Source organism: Agelaius phoeniceus, chromosome 25 (assembly GCF_051311805.1).
Source record: "Agelaius phoeniceus isolate bAgePho1 chromosome 25, bAgePho1.hap1, whole genome shotgun sequence".
Lineage (NCBI taxonomy): Eukaryota > Metazoa > Chordata > Aves > Passeriformes > Icteridae > Agelaius > Agelaius phoeniceus.
The window spans coordinates 5,118,425-5,132,997 of record NC_135289.1 but is presented as its reverse complement, the minus strand read 5'-3'; the positions used below and the strand labels follow the sequence as shown (position 1 = coordinate 5,132,997).

General features: G+C 51.2%; 1 protein-coding gene across 4 annotated transcripts in view; it reads left to right on the top strand.

Annotated features, from left to right (window-relative positions):
• The window catches only part of SLC6A17 (solute carrier family 6 member 17), a 36,673-nt gene that overhangs the window by 10,184 nt on the left and 11,916 nt on the right, over positions 1-14,573 (top strand). For 3 of the 4 annotated variants that reach the window (XR_013185192.1, XM_077190593.1, XM_077190594.1), the window contains exons 3-6: positions 8,947-9,104; positions 10,955-11,081; positions 12,808-12,989; positions 14,066-14,176. Coding sequence is in view for 3 of the 4 variants with exons in the window: in XM_077190593.1 (XP_077046708.1) it covers positions 8,947-9,104; positions 10,955-11,081; positions 12,808-12,989; positions 14,066-14,176 (578 nt within the window). In the remaining variant the exon portion in view is untranslated. Of the gene's footprint in view, positions 1-254; positions 367-8,946; positions 9,105-10,954; positions 11,082-12,807; positions 12,990-14,065; positions 14,177-14,573 lie in introns of those variants that run through there. The other variant, XM_077190595.1, reaches the window with a different exon arrangement.

Sequence of the window (14,573 nt, the reverse complement as noted above, 5' to 3'; positions counted from 1 at the left end):
CCAGCAACGTCTGGCGCTTCCCCTACCTCTGCCAGAAGAATGGAGGAGGTGAGAGATGGGGCAGGGATGGGCTTGGGTTTGGTGTTGCTGAAACGGCTCCTGAGGGATTAAAGGGTCTTTTTTTCCCAGCCCCATGATAGAAGAAATCGAGATTCCTTGTCTCTGCTTTTCAGGGTTGTTTATTTTCTCTTATCTATTCCATTCTTTCTCTGACCTGCTGAGATCTGTCCAGCAGGCTGGGTTGTGGCACAGTCCCTGCCCTTGGGGTGATGTTAGTTCTTTATACTAAGAACTACGTGTGCTTTATTTACAATAATGGGGAAGTGCCAGCAACATCTGCCCACTTCTGCCAGAAGAATGGAGGAGGTGAGAGATGGGGCAGGGATGGGCTCGGGTTTTGTGTTGCTGAAACAGCTCCTGTGGTATTAAAGAATCTTTTTTCCCAGCCCCGTGACAGAAGAAGATGAGATTCCTCAGCTGTGCTTTTCAGGGTTGTTTATTTTTCCTTATCTATTCCATTCTTTCTCTGACCTGCTCAGATCTCTCCAGCAGGTTGGGTTGTGGCACAGTCCCTGCCCTTGGGGTGGTGTTAGATTTTTATACTACAAACTACATGTACTTTATTTACAATAATTTTCCAATACCTATCACCTATGTTAGGCAGTCTGTCTCTACTCTAAACCAATCCAAAAGTGTCACCGTCCCAGCAGAAGATGGAGGACAAGAAGAAGGAGAAGGACAGGACATGCCCAGATTCCTCCATCTTTCCTCTTGAACCCCCATTCTAAATCCCCAAAATTCTGCTTTTTCACCCTGTGGCAAATTAACTATCATTCTACTCAAACTCTTGTGGCCTGTAAATCCTCACACAAAGTTGGTAATTGTTTCCATGCATTAAAATCAAAGGCACAGGTGTCTTTGACTCCATGCCAAGGTCTCTGAGCCCCCTGCCAGGGTCTCAAATCACCCAGGGCAGCCAGAGGAATGTCCTGGGTCCCAACAGGATGGGATTGGCCCTTGGAGAAGGTTGTGTGACCCAATCCTGCCTCACTGCATGCTGGGGTGTGGATCCAGGAGAGGACAGGGGTGATTTGGGCTCTAAAATGGGTTATTTGGTATCGGTGCCACGATGCCTGATGGGTGGGAAGAATGCTGTGCAGAACTCCATGATATCAGAAGGCCAATTAATTACTTTATTACACTATAACTATATTACAGAATATTACACTAACAAGAACTATCACTAACTAAAAAACCCATGACCCTCTGCCCGAGAGTCCCAACACACACACGTGGATCCAATTGGTCAATGAATCCAAAAAAACAGAATCCAACCAAGCAATCACCTCAGGTAAACAATCTCCAGAACACATGGGCACAAACACAGGAGCAGCAAATGAGATAAGAATTATTTTGATAATTCTTTGCTTCTCTTATAGCCTTTCTCAGGAGAAATTCCAAAAAAGCTCAATCTCTGTTCAGAGGGCATGTGAATATCATAGTTTGGGCTCTGAAGGGGGAAAGGGCTGCCAGAAGTTGTGTGAGATGTGGAAATCTCCAGGATGGCCTTTTCCTAAAGATTGTCCACCTGCTTGCTCCAAAGTCACAGTGAATCCCAGGCTGGAAGCCAGGATTTCTGGCTGCTCCCCCTGATTCCTGTTGGGAATATTTACTTGCAAATGGCATCAGCCCCAGTATCCCCAGGGCTGTGTGGTTCTCTGATCCCTCACCCTAACCCTAGTGGCAGCTTGGGGCTGTGGCTGGGGTCCCCAAATGTCACAAAAGTGTCACAAATGACCCAGGTTAGCAGTGGTGGGCACAGGGCAATGTTGGCCCAGTGCTGTGCTCCCCTTGCTGTGCCTTTTCCAGCCCCAGCACTCTAGAGCTGTAGCCTGTGTGGTTCTCTACCCATAACCCTCGTGCCTAATTTGGAAATTGGGGCTAAAAAGGGACCCATTTCCTGGGTCCTTGATGCCACATCTTGCAGTCCCATCCCATTCCCAAACCCTCCTTGCAGCCAGCCCATATTCCCATCCCATCCAAGCTCCTCCTTGGGTTTCCCAGAGCAGCCCAGAGGGTCAGGTCCCTCCCAGCTGTGCTGAGCCCCAGCACCCTTCATGCCACTGATGAGAGGGTGGGTTCCTCATCATTAATCCAAACCCAGTCCCTTCCCAGCCCTGCTGGAGGACAGTGCCCCTGTCCTCTCTGTGTTTCCAGCGTTCCATCCTTTGCTGTGCCCCCAGCCCTGCAGCTGCCCTCAATAATTCAAACATCTCTGGTGTCACATCAGGATGAGTCATTCTTGAGTGCAGTCAGCACTCCCCTCCCTGCCAGGGCTGCTCAGCCCCATTCCCTTCCCTCCCCATCCAGGATGGAGCTGGCAGTGCCCAGCTCCTGCATCCCAGCACCTCCCAGAGCCCTGCTTGGCTGCAGCTCAGCCTGGTTTTGGCTCAGCACAGCTCTTCACGAGTGTTCATCCCAAATTCAGGGCTGGGAGAGATCAGTGCAGCCCAGTTCCTGCATCCCAGCACCTCCCAGAGCCCTGCTTGGCTGCAGCTCAGCCTGGTTTTGGCTCAGCGCAGCTTTTCACGGGTGTTCACCCCAAATTCAGGGCTGGGAGAGGTCAGTGCAGCCCTGCTGGCTTCACCACATAGCTGCCTACAGCTGGCCTCTGATTACCAAGAAAGTTTTCCCCATTAAATGAGATTTAGAACAAGATTTCCCCATTAAATGAGATTTTAAAACCAGATTTAGAGCCAGAGGTTGGAGTACCAGCATCCTTCTTCTCTGCAAGGATTAACTAGCGGTGCTTCAGTTTCCCCATGCCACAGCAATCCTTAATTAACCATAATTAGTGCACTCAGTGAAAAATCCTCGGCTTAGGCTGAGCTCTCTGCTGTCCTGGTTATTTGGGGGCCTTTTTCCTAGGCAGAGCAGTGCTGGGTGATGGGAGGTGCCACTGGCATTCCCAGGCTGGGATTCCTCCTGCTGTATTCCTCAAATCCGGGGCTGAACTTGCTGTCTGTGTGTGGGGAGCATTAAAGAAGTGGCTTTGGGCACAAGATCAGATGGGAGGTGGGATGGGGATGGGGACTGAGGCAGCACAGCCCTGACATTGTTGCAGCAGAGGGGATGAACAATGGGTTTGACCCACCCTGTGCTGGCATCCTATTTGTCCTCACTTTCTACTTCTTATATAATTTTTCTGCTGGCCAATCTCATGGCTGCTGCTTAGCTCCAATCCCAGTTCTGCTGTCTCTGAGGCCTTTTGCAGCTTTCCCAAACCCCTCTGATTTTATGGATTCCCACACTCAATTTCTCTCCGTGCCCCCATTTTTAACTCACCATCCCCACCCAGGATAAGAATAACATGATGAGTCTTGAGGATTTTCGGGCCTTTTTGTGCCTTTTTCACTGAGACCTATTGCTGGTCAGGGGTCTATGTACAAATCACAAATGGGATGGGACTGTTAGGAACTGCCTTGAGCTGTTTTATTTTCCAGCATCAGTCTCATTCCATGGTTATGACAATGGGAAGATGCCACCAGCTCCCATCCCAGGCAGCAGACCAAGAACTCAATGTTACAATTCACTTTAACAGTTTTTTGTCCAATCCCACAAAGCAAAAGCACATTGACAGCAGTTCTATCCAACCACTATAAGCACAGGTACCTTTGGTTAAAACAATGCTTGCTTATTTCAAACACAATACCTGTTTGTGAGCCTTAAAACACAATGCAGAGAGCTCCATTATTAAGCTTCAAACTTCCTAATATCTCACTAGATAAACTTTTCTGTAGTTTAGGGAGTTATTCTAGACAAGCATTAATACACAGACCATTGTTCTATTTGTCCTTGCTTTTCTACTTCTTACATAGAAGAAATGCTGCCCAATCTCATGGCTGCTGCTTAGCTCCAATCCCAGTTCTGCTGTGTCTGAGGCCTTTTGCAGCTTTCCCAAACCCCTCTGATTTTATGGATTCCCACACTCAATTTCTCTCCCTACCCCCATTTTTAACTCACCATCCCCACCCAGGATAAGAATAACATGATGAGTCTTGAGGATTTTCAGGCCTTTTTGTGCCTTTTTCACTGAGACCTATTGCTGGTCAGGGGTCTATGTACAAATCACAAATGGGATGGGGCTGTTAGGAATGTGCCTTGAGCTGTTTTATTTTCCAGCATCACTCTCATTCCATGGTTATGACAATGGGAAGATGCCACCAGCTCCCATCCCAGGCAGCACACCAAGAACTCAATGTTACAATTCACTTTATAAGTTTTCTGACCAATCACACAAAGCAAAAGCACATTGACAGTATTTATATCTGTATAGTATATATTCTATATTGACAGCAGTTCTATCCAACCACTATAAGCACAGGTACCTTTGGTTAAAACAATGCTTGCTTATTTCGAATATAATACCTGCTTGTGAGCCTTAAAACACAATACACAGAGCTCCATTATTAAGCTTCAAACTTCCCAATATCTCACTAGATATACATTCCTGTAGCTTAGGGAGTTATTCTAGACAAGCGTTAATACACAGACCATTGTTCTATCTGTCCTTAGTTTTCTACTTTTTAAATATTTTTTCTGCTGACCAATCTCATGGCTGCTGCTTAGCTCCAATCCCAGTTCTGCTGTTTCTGAGGCCTTTTGCAGCTTTCCCAAACCCCTCTGATTTTATGGATTCCCACACTCAATTTCTCTCCCTGTCCCCATTTTTAACTCACCATCCCCACCCATGCTGGGGCTGATCCTCTTTGCAGAGTCCCTGCTTGGAGCAGCACCCCCAGCCCTGGTCCTGCCTGGCCTGGGGAGTGGTGGCTGTCACTGGAGTGTCAATCCAGGGGCACTGAGCCAGGCAGGGACTGGGACAAGCAGCTGCTTTTAGGAGCTCCTTGCTGTGACAGAACATCTTCCTGCAGCAGGACTTCAAATAAAAGCTTTACAAGCTTCCCCAACCATTACCACCATTCCATGGATGGGGAAACTGAGGCACAGAGCTGGGAACTGCCTTGAGCAGCAGATTGCTGGGCTCTGCTGGGTTTTCCTTTTGCCCAAATTACATCATCTGTCTGTCCCATGGGGCAGGCACTGATTCTCTGCCTTTGCCTCCCTCCACATCTCTTGGCTGGGGTTCCCACCCGGCTGTGAGGTGCTGCCAGCAGCGGTGCAGGGGTTTGGTTGTTGGGGAAGATGAAACAGGAAAGCCTTATAAATATGATTGTCTGGCAAAAGATTTGGAGAATATGGAAGCTATGAGTGAGATTGAAATGAAAGCAAGCTTTGAGATCCCTCAGTTACTGAACAACTGGAAAACAATGGTGTGGCCACTGAAGGTGATCCCCTTTTGATGGAACAACACCCTCTGCTTGCAGACAGGCCCAAGGGTCAGAGCAGACCCTACAGCTTGGCAGAAGGGACCCAAAGAGGAGTTTTTAGGGTTTAAAATGTAACACAGCGTGGTGATGTAATGATTCTTATAGGCTGTATGGAAATGCTATAGGATTTGTATCTTGTACTAGATTGGTCAGTGAGAATCAGAATATTCAACACAGAAGAAGATTTATGGTATTGTAATGGGAACCTCGCTCTCTTAACTCTTACCTCTTGTCTCTTAGCTCTTGCCCTTTTACTCTTACCCCTTTTACTCTCTTACCCTCTCATCCTCTCTCCCCCTCTCTTCTCTCAGTCCTGCTCCAGCTGTGCCTGGCAGCTCCCAGCAGGGCCCTGCACCCAGGCCCTTTGCAATAACCCCCAGTTCCACGGCCTGGATTCAGAGATCTCTGCTCTCCCTCCGTCCCGGCCGTGCCATCCCCCGACGCTCCGACATTTGGGAGGGATGGACAGACAGACAGACAGACAGACAGAGCTTTCCTGGCGCTCTGAGCAGCTCCAGGATGCGGCTGCTTTCCCTGCTGCTCCCCCAGCAGGTGTGTGCGGGGGAGAGCGGCTGCGTGCGGCTGCCAGGATGGGCTGCAGCCAAATCCCCAGGACTCGGCGTGCCGGGAGCCAGCAGGGAGGGGCTGGCAGCTCTGCCCGGGCTGCTGCTCACCTTCCCAGGCAGGACAGCAAGAAAATCCCCCGTGCTGGACAGATTTGCATCTGAATCTGTCTCATGTCCACATAAGTGTAGGGTGAGATAGCCAGGAGAGTGTTGCAGAGATGGGATGCTCGTGGTCCTTCCTGAATTTCCCTGAGCCCCAGCTCTGCTCTCTGCCTCTCCTTCTACCCTCTCACTCACCCTGGGTTGCTGCACCTCAATATCACTGGTCAGGGGTCTATGTACAAATCACAAATGGGATGGGACTGTTAGGAACTGCCTTGAGCTGTTTTATTTTCCAGCATCAGTCTCATTCCATGGTTATGACAATGGGAAGATGCCAGCAGCTCACATCCCAGGCAGCAGAACAAGAACTTATTGTTACAATTCACTTTATAAGTTTCTTGACCAATCCCACAAAACAAAAGCACATTGACAGCAGTTCTATCCACCACTATAAGCACAGGTACCTTTGGTTAAAACAATGCTTGCTTATTTCAAATACAATACCTGTTTGTAAGCCTTAAAACACAATGCACAGAGCTCCATGATTAAGCTTAGAACTTCCTAATATCTTGCTAGATAAACTTTTCTGTAGCTTAGGGAGTTATTCTAGACAAGTGTTAATACACAGACCATTGTTCTATTTGTCCTTGCTTTTCTACTTCTCACATAATTTTTCTGCTGACCAATCTCATGGCTGCTGCTTAGCTCCAATCCCAGTTCTGCTGTCTCTGAGGCCTTTTGCAGCTTTCCCAAACCCCTCTGATTTTATGGATTCCCACACTCAATTTCTCTCCCTGCCCCCATTTTTAACTCACCATCCCCACCCATGCTGGGTCTGATCCTCTTTGCAGAGTCCCTGCTTGGAGCAGCACCCCCTGCCCTGCTCCTGCCTGGCCTGGGGAGTGGTGTGGGACCGTGCTCACAGGGGTCCAAGGGTGAGGGAAGAGATGAGGATCTGACCCCATGTTTCAGAAGGCTGATTTATTATTTTATGATATATATTATATTAAAACTATACTAAAAGAATAGAAGAAAGGATTTCATCAGAAGGCTGGCTAAGAATAGAATAGGAAAGAAGGAATGATAACAAAGGCTTGTGGCTCAGACAGAGAGTCCGAGCCAGCTGACTGTGATTGGCCATTAATTAGAAACAACCACATGAGGCCAATCCCAGATGCACCTGTTGCATTCCACAGCAGCAGATAATCATTGGTTACATTTTGTTCCTGAGGCCTCTCAGCTTCTCAGGAGGAAAAATCCTAAGGAAAGGATTTTCCATAGGAGATGTCTGTGACAGTGGTGGCTGTCACTGGAGTGTCAATCCAGGCAGCAATTTCAGTTGTCTTTGGACCTTCTGCTACCCTGCAGGAGCCAGGCACATTCTCCTGAGCCTATTCCTGAGCTCCTGGCAGGAGCTGGAGCTGTTCCTCAGGCAGGAGCTGCAGCGTGAGTCATCTCATCCCTTATGGTCATCGCTTCTGCTTCAGGAACCACCAGTTCCTCTCCAGCCCCAGCACTCAGACAGACATTGACTGAGTTTTAATCTGAGTTGTTTCCACTCTTTGGCCATGCAGGGTGGCACCTGGCACGGGGATGCTGCTGCTGGCAATGTGGGATGTCCAGGGGGATGTGCTGGGACAGGGGGAACAGGATGGCTCCATGAACGTGGCTGTGTCCCCAGGGCTCAGCTCATGGAGGTGGCTCCTTGCACATGGTGTCCAGGTTAGGAAAGCCAGGTGTCTGCTAAGGAAGGCAGGAGCCTCCCCTGAAATGGAAAATGTAAACTCCCTCCCTCTGAATTGCTATAAATTTGAAATTAAGGGGCTCTCAAGCAAAAATATGGGGGCAGGAATAACAGTTCTTTATTGGGGAAGAAAATTAGAAAGAAAAAATAAACAATGCAGTAAACTAAAACAACACAGAGTCAGAGCCCAGCCTGACACCCTGTGGGTCAGGCTGTTGGCAGCAGTCCCATTGGAATTGTGGCTCAGCCCTCCTGCAGTGCCAGGGCTGGTTCTGCTGGAGCAGGGATCCTGGAGAAAGGTGCAGTCTCTGCCTCTGAAGATCCAGGGGCAGAGGCAGCTGCTGTTCCTCTGGGCAATGCAGTGCAGAAGCTGTGCTGGTGTTCCAGAATCTCCAGATTATATCCAGGTAGGAATGCTTGGCTCCTCCCTCTGGGCTCACATCTCCCCATGGGATGATGGAATTGGATCAGCCATGCAGGGACACTCACTGGCCATGGACAGCAGAGATCTCCTGGAGGGAGGATTGGCTGTGGGAGAGATAAAGAAAACTGCCCAATGACCAGCAGAGAACTGCCCCAGCTCTGACAGATGGCAACAGAACACACATTGCCTTGCAATCCAGGACACATTGGAGATTTGTCTGTGTGCATTCAGGGAGTTCTTGGGGTCAATCCTGCATGATCCACACTGGCAGGGAATGCCACAGCCTTTGCTTCCACACGTGTGTTTGCTCCTCTCCACAGCTTCTGCTCTGGCCAAGCTCTGATCTGCATTCCTGGATCACAAAACCATGGAAACGTTTAGGTTGGAAAAGCTCTCTGAGATCATTGAGTCCAAACATGAACCCAGCACAAGGCCACCACCAGCCCATGTCCCCACCTGGCACACCCCCATGGTTTTTAAACCCTTGCAGGGATGGGGATTGCCCTGCTGCCCTGCACAGCCTGTGCCAGTGCCTGACCATCCTTCCATGAAGAAATTTGTCCCAATATCCAATCTCAGCCTCCCCTGGTACAACTTGAGGCTGTTTGCAAATGAAGTGATGGACCAGGCAAAGCCTGCCCCAGCTCTGCCCTGCTTGTCCATCTGTCCTTGGAGCAGGGAGATCTGGAATGACCTTTCTGTCTTTCTGTCCCCTTCCAGGTGCCTACCTGGTCCCTTACCTGGTCCTGCTCATCATCATCGGGCTGCCCCTGTTCTTCCTGGAGCTGGCCGTGGGGCAGCGCATCCGCCGGGGCAGCATCGGTGTCTGGAATTACATCTGCCCCCGCCTGGGGGGCATTGGCTACGCCAGCTGCCTGGTGAGCACAGCCTGGGACCTCCAGGGCCACCCTGGGGACCTCCAGGGCCACCCTGGGAACCTCCAGGGCCACCCTGGGAACCTCCAGCCCCTCCCTGGGAACCTCCAGGGCCACCCCTGGGTCCCTCCAGCCTCACCTGGGGATCCTCCAGCCCTGGGGACCCTCCTGCCTCAGCCCAGGGACTCTGCAGCCCCATCCCAGCAACCCTCCAGTCTCACCCTGGGGACCCTCCAGCCCTGCCCTTGGGACCCTCCAGGGCCACCCCGGGGACCCTCCAGCCTTGGAGACCCTCCAGCTTCACCCTGGGGACCCTTCAGGGCCACCCTGGGGACCCTCCAACCTCACCTGGGGACCCTCCAGCCCCTCCCCGGGACCCTCCAGCCCTGGGGACCCTCCAACCTCACCCCAGGGACCTTCCAGCCTCTCACTGGGGACCCCCAGCCCCACCCCAAGAACCCTCCAGGGCCACCCTGGGGACCCTCCAGCCTCACTCCGGGGACCCTCAAAGGCCATCCCGGCACCCTCCAGCCCCAGGGACCCTCCAGGGCCACCCTGAGGACCCCTCCAGGGCCATCCCGGGGTCTGCAGGGTGAGGCAAACCTGGAGGAGCCTCAGGGTGTAGGAATGTGCCCCTTGTTGACAGAGTGACAAAACCATCCTTTGCCTCCTTGAAAAGGAAAGAAGCCCAGAAGTTTCTCTCCTCGATTAAGTGAAAAGACACCTCATACTTGGGGTATGGGGGGACTTCACCTCAAACTTAGGGATAGCCAATTGGACAGGAGCTAAAAAGCCTCACCTAATCAATTTACTAGAAAAAGAAGAGAACAAAGAAACTAATCGCTTTTGTGAGGTGTTTTACCAGGAGCAAGAACCTCTTGCACCTGGCTCGGTTTTTCTCTGTTTGTTATTTTGCCTTTTATGAAACCTTTTTGTATCCAACACTACCACAGAAGCCATCCTGCTGATTTGATGCCTTCTAAGGTAGCTGAGCTATCTTGGGTGTGTTATAGACCTCCAAGAGCTCATGAGACCTGGCTCAAAGAATCTCCTGTAACACCAGGGGGAGGTTGGAGAAGTCAAGAGGTGTTTTTGCTGCTCCACCCATGGCTAGGGGCTGGTTTGGGAATGCTCCCACCCCTGATCCCAGCAGCCCCAGAGGTTCCCTGGGCACATTTCAGTGCCCTGTGGTGTCAGGTCCGGCTGTCTGTCTGTCTCTGCCCAGACATGGGTACGGTGGTTCTTGGGTAGACGCGGTTCAAAGGACGAGTCTGGACTCTTCAGCTTTTCCATCTTCAGATTGTTTATTGTTTCTTATCTACAAAATTTTCTGTCTGCCCAACAGAGGTCTGACCTGCAAGGCAGCCAAGGGCACTCTGCCCACCCACGGGGCGGTCATGTCTTTTTATACTAAAATCTACGTACATGATATTTACCTTTATTTTCCAATACTTTTCACCCATGTTAGCAAGTGCACCCTCACCATAAACCAATCCCCAAGTGCCAACATCACCACAGGAGATGGAAGACAAGAAGAAGAAAGAAGAAGGACGAGACACGCCCTGATCCCTCCATCTTGTCTCCATAACCCCCCTGTACCAAAACCTTAAAGTCTATATCTCACCCTATAAATGTGTCCCTTTTACACCTTTCACTCTAAAGTGATTCTCATGTCCTCAAACTGCTGTCACTTCTGTGGATGGATCAAAATCAAGCCACCAAACACTCCTGGCAACATTCCAGGATTTCCAAGACCCCCAAGGGTTCTCCTGGCATCTCTGGACATTGGGAGTGATGTGCTGAGTTCCCACACTGTGGTTTGATGCCGTGTCCTCCTCCTTCCTCCCTTCCAGGTCTGTTTTTTTGTCGGTCTCTATTACAACGTCATCATCGGCTGGAGCATCTTTTACTTCTTCAAGTCCTTCCAGTACCCCCTGCCCTGGAGCGAGTGCCCCATCGTGAGGAACGGCTCGGTGGCTGGTGAGGCACAGGGGGCTGGGCTGGGAGGGGACAGGGACCGGGGAAGGGGGGCTCTGGGACCCTGTGGGACCCTGTGGGACCCTGTGGGACACTGCACCACCCCCAGCACAAGGTGGGACCTCAGCAGGTGGAGGCTCCTCTCTGGCGCAGCTGCCCCGACCATGTGAGAAACTTCCCCTTGGGTTGGATGAGTGTCTCCAGTGTTCTCTGTCCCCCCTGAGGGGATTTGATGCCAGTTGGGGAATCCAGAATGGGATTTGATGCCACTTTGGGAATCCAGAGTCTCTACTGATGGGGTTTGATACCAGTTTGGGAATCCAGAATGGGATTTGATACCAGTTTGGGAATCCAGACTCTCCACTGATGGGGTTTGATGCCAGTTTGGGAATCCAGAATGGGATTTGATACCAGTTTGGGAATCCAGAGTCTCCACTGATGGGGTTTGATGCCAGTTTGGGAATCCAGAATGGGATTTGATACCAGTTTGGGAATCCAGAGTCTCTACTGATGGGATTTGATGCCAGTTTGGGAATCCAGAATGGGATTTGATGCCACTTTTGGAATTCAGAATCCCGAATCCCCACTGATGGGATTTGATACCAGTTTGGGAATCCACAAACCCCACTGATGGGATTTGATGTCACTTTGGGAATCCAGAGTCCCCACTGATGGGATTTGATGCCAGTTTGGGAATCCAGAATGGGAGTTGATACCACTTTGTCAACCCAGAGTCCCAACTGATGGGATTCGATGCCAGTTTGGGAATCCAGAGTCCGAATCCCCACTGATGGGATTTGATATGACTTTGGGAATCCAGAATGGTATTTGATGCCAGTTTGGGAATCCAGAGTCCCCACTGATGGGATTTGGTGCCAGTTTGGCAATCCAGAATGGGATTTGATGGCATTTTGGCAATCCAGAGTCCCCACTGATGGGATTTCCAGGCTGCCTCAGTGCTTGAGGCCAGGCTCTGACCCAGGACCGTGGGAGGGAGGCAGAGGGAATCAGGCAGGGGCTGCTCCACTGCCTGCCTGAGACATGGATGGGGCTAATGGTGTTTTATAACATCTGAACATCAGCTTGGGGCTCTCTGAGAGGTTTTATAGCAAATGAAAATGTCTCTCCCCATATTTAACATCTCATTTTCACCCGGCAGTAGTTTTATGTCCTGTCTCTTCTTTTCCCTGCTAAGAATGAGCCCCATAATTTCTGCCCCTCAGTTTCCAGAGGTGTCTCCCTTCCCTGGCTGCCTCCAGCAGGTCTCTGTGACCGTGTTCACAGGGGTCCCAGGATGAGGGAAGAGATGAGGATCTGACTCCATGTTTCAGAAGGCTTGATTTATTATTTTATGATATATATTATATTAAAACTATACTAAAAGAATGGAAGAAAGGATTTCATCAGAAGGCTGGCTAAGAATAGAATAGCAAACAAGAATGATAACAAAGGTTTGTGGCTTGGCTCTCTGTCTGAGCCAGCTGGGCTGTGATTGGCCATTAATTAGAAACAACCAACATGGGCCAATCCCAGATGCACCTGTTGCATTCCACAGCAGCAGATAACCATTGTTTGCATTTTGTTCCTGAGGCCTCTCAGCTTCTCAGGACGAAAAATCCTAAGGCAAGGATTTCCCATAAAAGATGCCTGTGACAGGTCTCTGACATTTGGCCAGCCCAGGAGACAGTGGAGGCCTCTCCCCTCATGCTCTCCTGCCTCTCTCCTGCAGTTGTGGAGACAGAATGTGAGAGGAGCTCAGCCACCACCTACTTCTGGTACCGGGAGACCCTGGACATCTCCAACTCCATCTCTGAGAGCGGGGGGCTCAACTGGAAGATGACCCTGTGTCTGCTGGTGGCCTGGAGCCTTGTTGGCTTGGCCATGATCAAAGGCATCCAGTCCTCAGGGAAGGTGGGTGTTGGTGGCTGCCTGAGCCTGGCTGGGCTCTGTCCTGGGAGCAGGAACCTGCTGGACACACTGTCCTGTGTCCCACTTCCAGAGGAATGCTGTGTCCCCTGGGATGGTCACACCCACCCCACAGCTGGGATCGCCTCTGGAGGGATCCAGAATAAGATCAAAAGAGGGTTTAGGGAAGAGGTTTGGTTCAACTGCAGCCAGGCCTTGGTCACACCAGCACAGAGAATCCCCCTGAGCTCCAGCACTCACAGAATCCATTAGGTTGGAAAAGGCCTTTGAGGCCATCAAGTCCAACCTGTGGCCCAACACCACCCTGTCAGCCAGACCATGGCACTGAGAGCCACATCCAGCCTTTCATTAAACACCACTGGGGATGGTGGCTCCAGCAGCTCCCTGGGCAGCCCCTTCTGATGCCCAGTCACTCCTTCTGGGAAGATCTTCTTCCTAATGCCCAGCCTAATGCTCCCCTGGTGCAGCTTGAGGCTGTTTCCTCTTGTCTTGTCCTGGGAGCAGAGCCTGTCCCCCCTGGCTGTGCCCCCTGTCAGGGAGCTGCAGAGAGTGATGGGGTCACCCCTGAGCCTCCTCTTCTCCAGGCTGAGCTCCCTCAGCCCCCCTTGTGTTCCAGACCCCTCTCCAGCCTTGTTGCCCTTCTCTGGACATGCTCCAGCACCTCAACACCTTTCCTAAACTGGGGGGCTCAGAACTGGACACAGCACTCGAGGTGCTGCCCAAGCAGTGCCCAGCAGAGGGGAACAATCCCTGCCCTGCTCCTGCTGGCCACACCATTCCTGAGCCAGGCCAGGAGCATTATTGCCCACCTGGGCACTGCTGGCTCATGTCCAGCCTGCTGTCCACCAGTGTCCCCAGGTCCCTTTGTGCCCGGGCACTGCCCAGCCACCTGCACCATCCTGCCCCGAGGGGTCCCACAGTTCATCCCTGGGATCCAGCCCCATCCTGGGGAGGGAGCCGCTCCCTTCTCTCCCCGTGAGCTGTCCATGGGCGGGGTGGGAGGGTGGCTGGGCCCAGGGGGCAGGAATTGAGGCTGTGTGTGTTCATCCCTCCTGCTCCAGGTGATGTACTTCAGCTCCCTCTTCCCCTACCTGGTGCTTGTTTGCTTCTTGGTGCGGGGGCTGCTGCTGCGTGGGGCAGTGGATGGGATCATGCACATGTTCACACCCAAGGTGAGAGTTCCAACCCCATCAGGGTTCCCCTCCTGGCTTTTCATGCCCTATTTTCCCTTATTCTCTTATTATTCCTCTTATTTTCCTCCCCACCCCAAAAATCAAAGTACCAGCCCCAAACTTGGGGACCATGATAGATCATCAGGGTGTGGAGTGGCTCCCAAAATTCAGGATGTGGCCAAGACAGCCACGAGCCTCACAAACTCACCACCCTCAACCACCCAGATGCCAGGCTGGGGGGCACAGAGGTGCCCAAGGGAATGTATAAATACAAAGATTTAATGGAGAGATGCTGGCTGGAAGAAAAACCTCCGTTGGTGGTATGCACTCATTAATTAAGCAGCTAATTAATTAATTAAGCAGAGATGTAGATGAATCAGCTCAGCCGGCGAGGCTG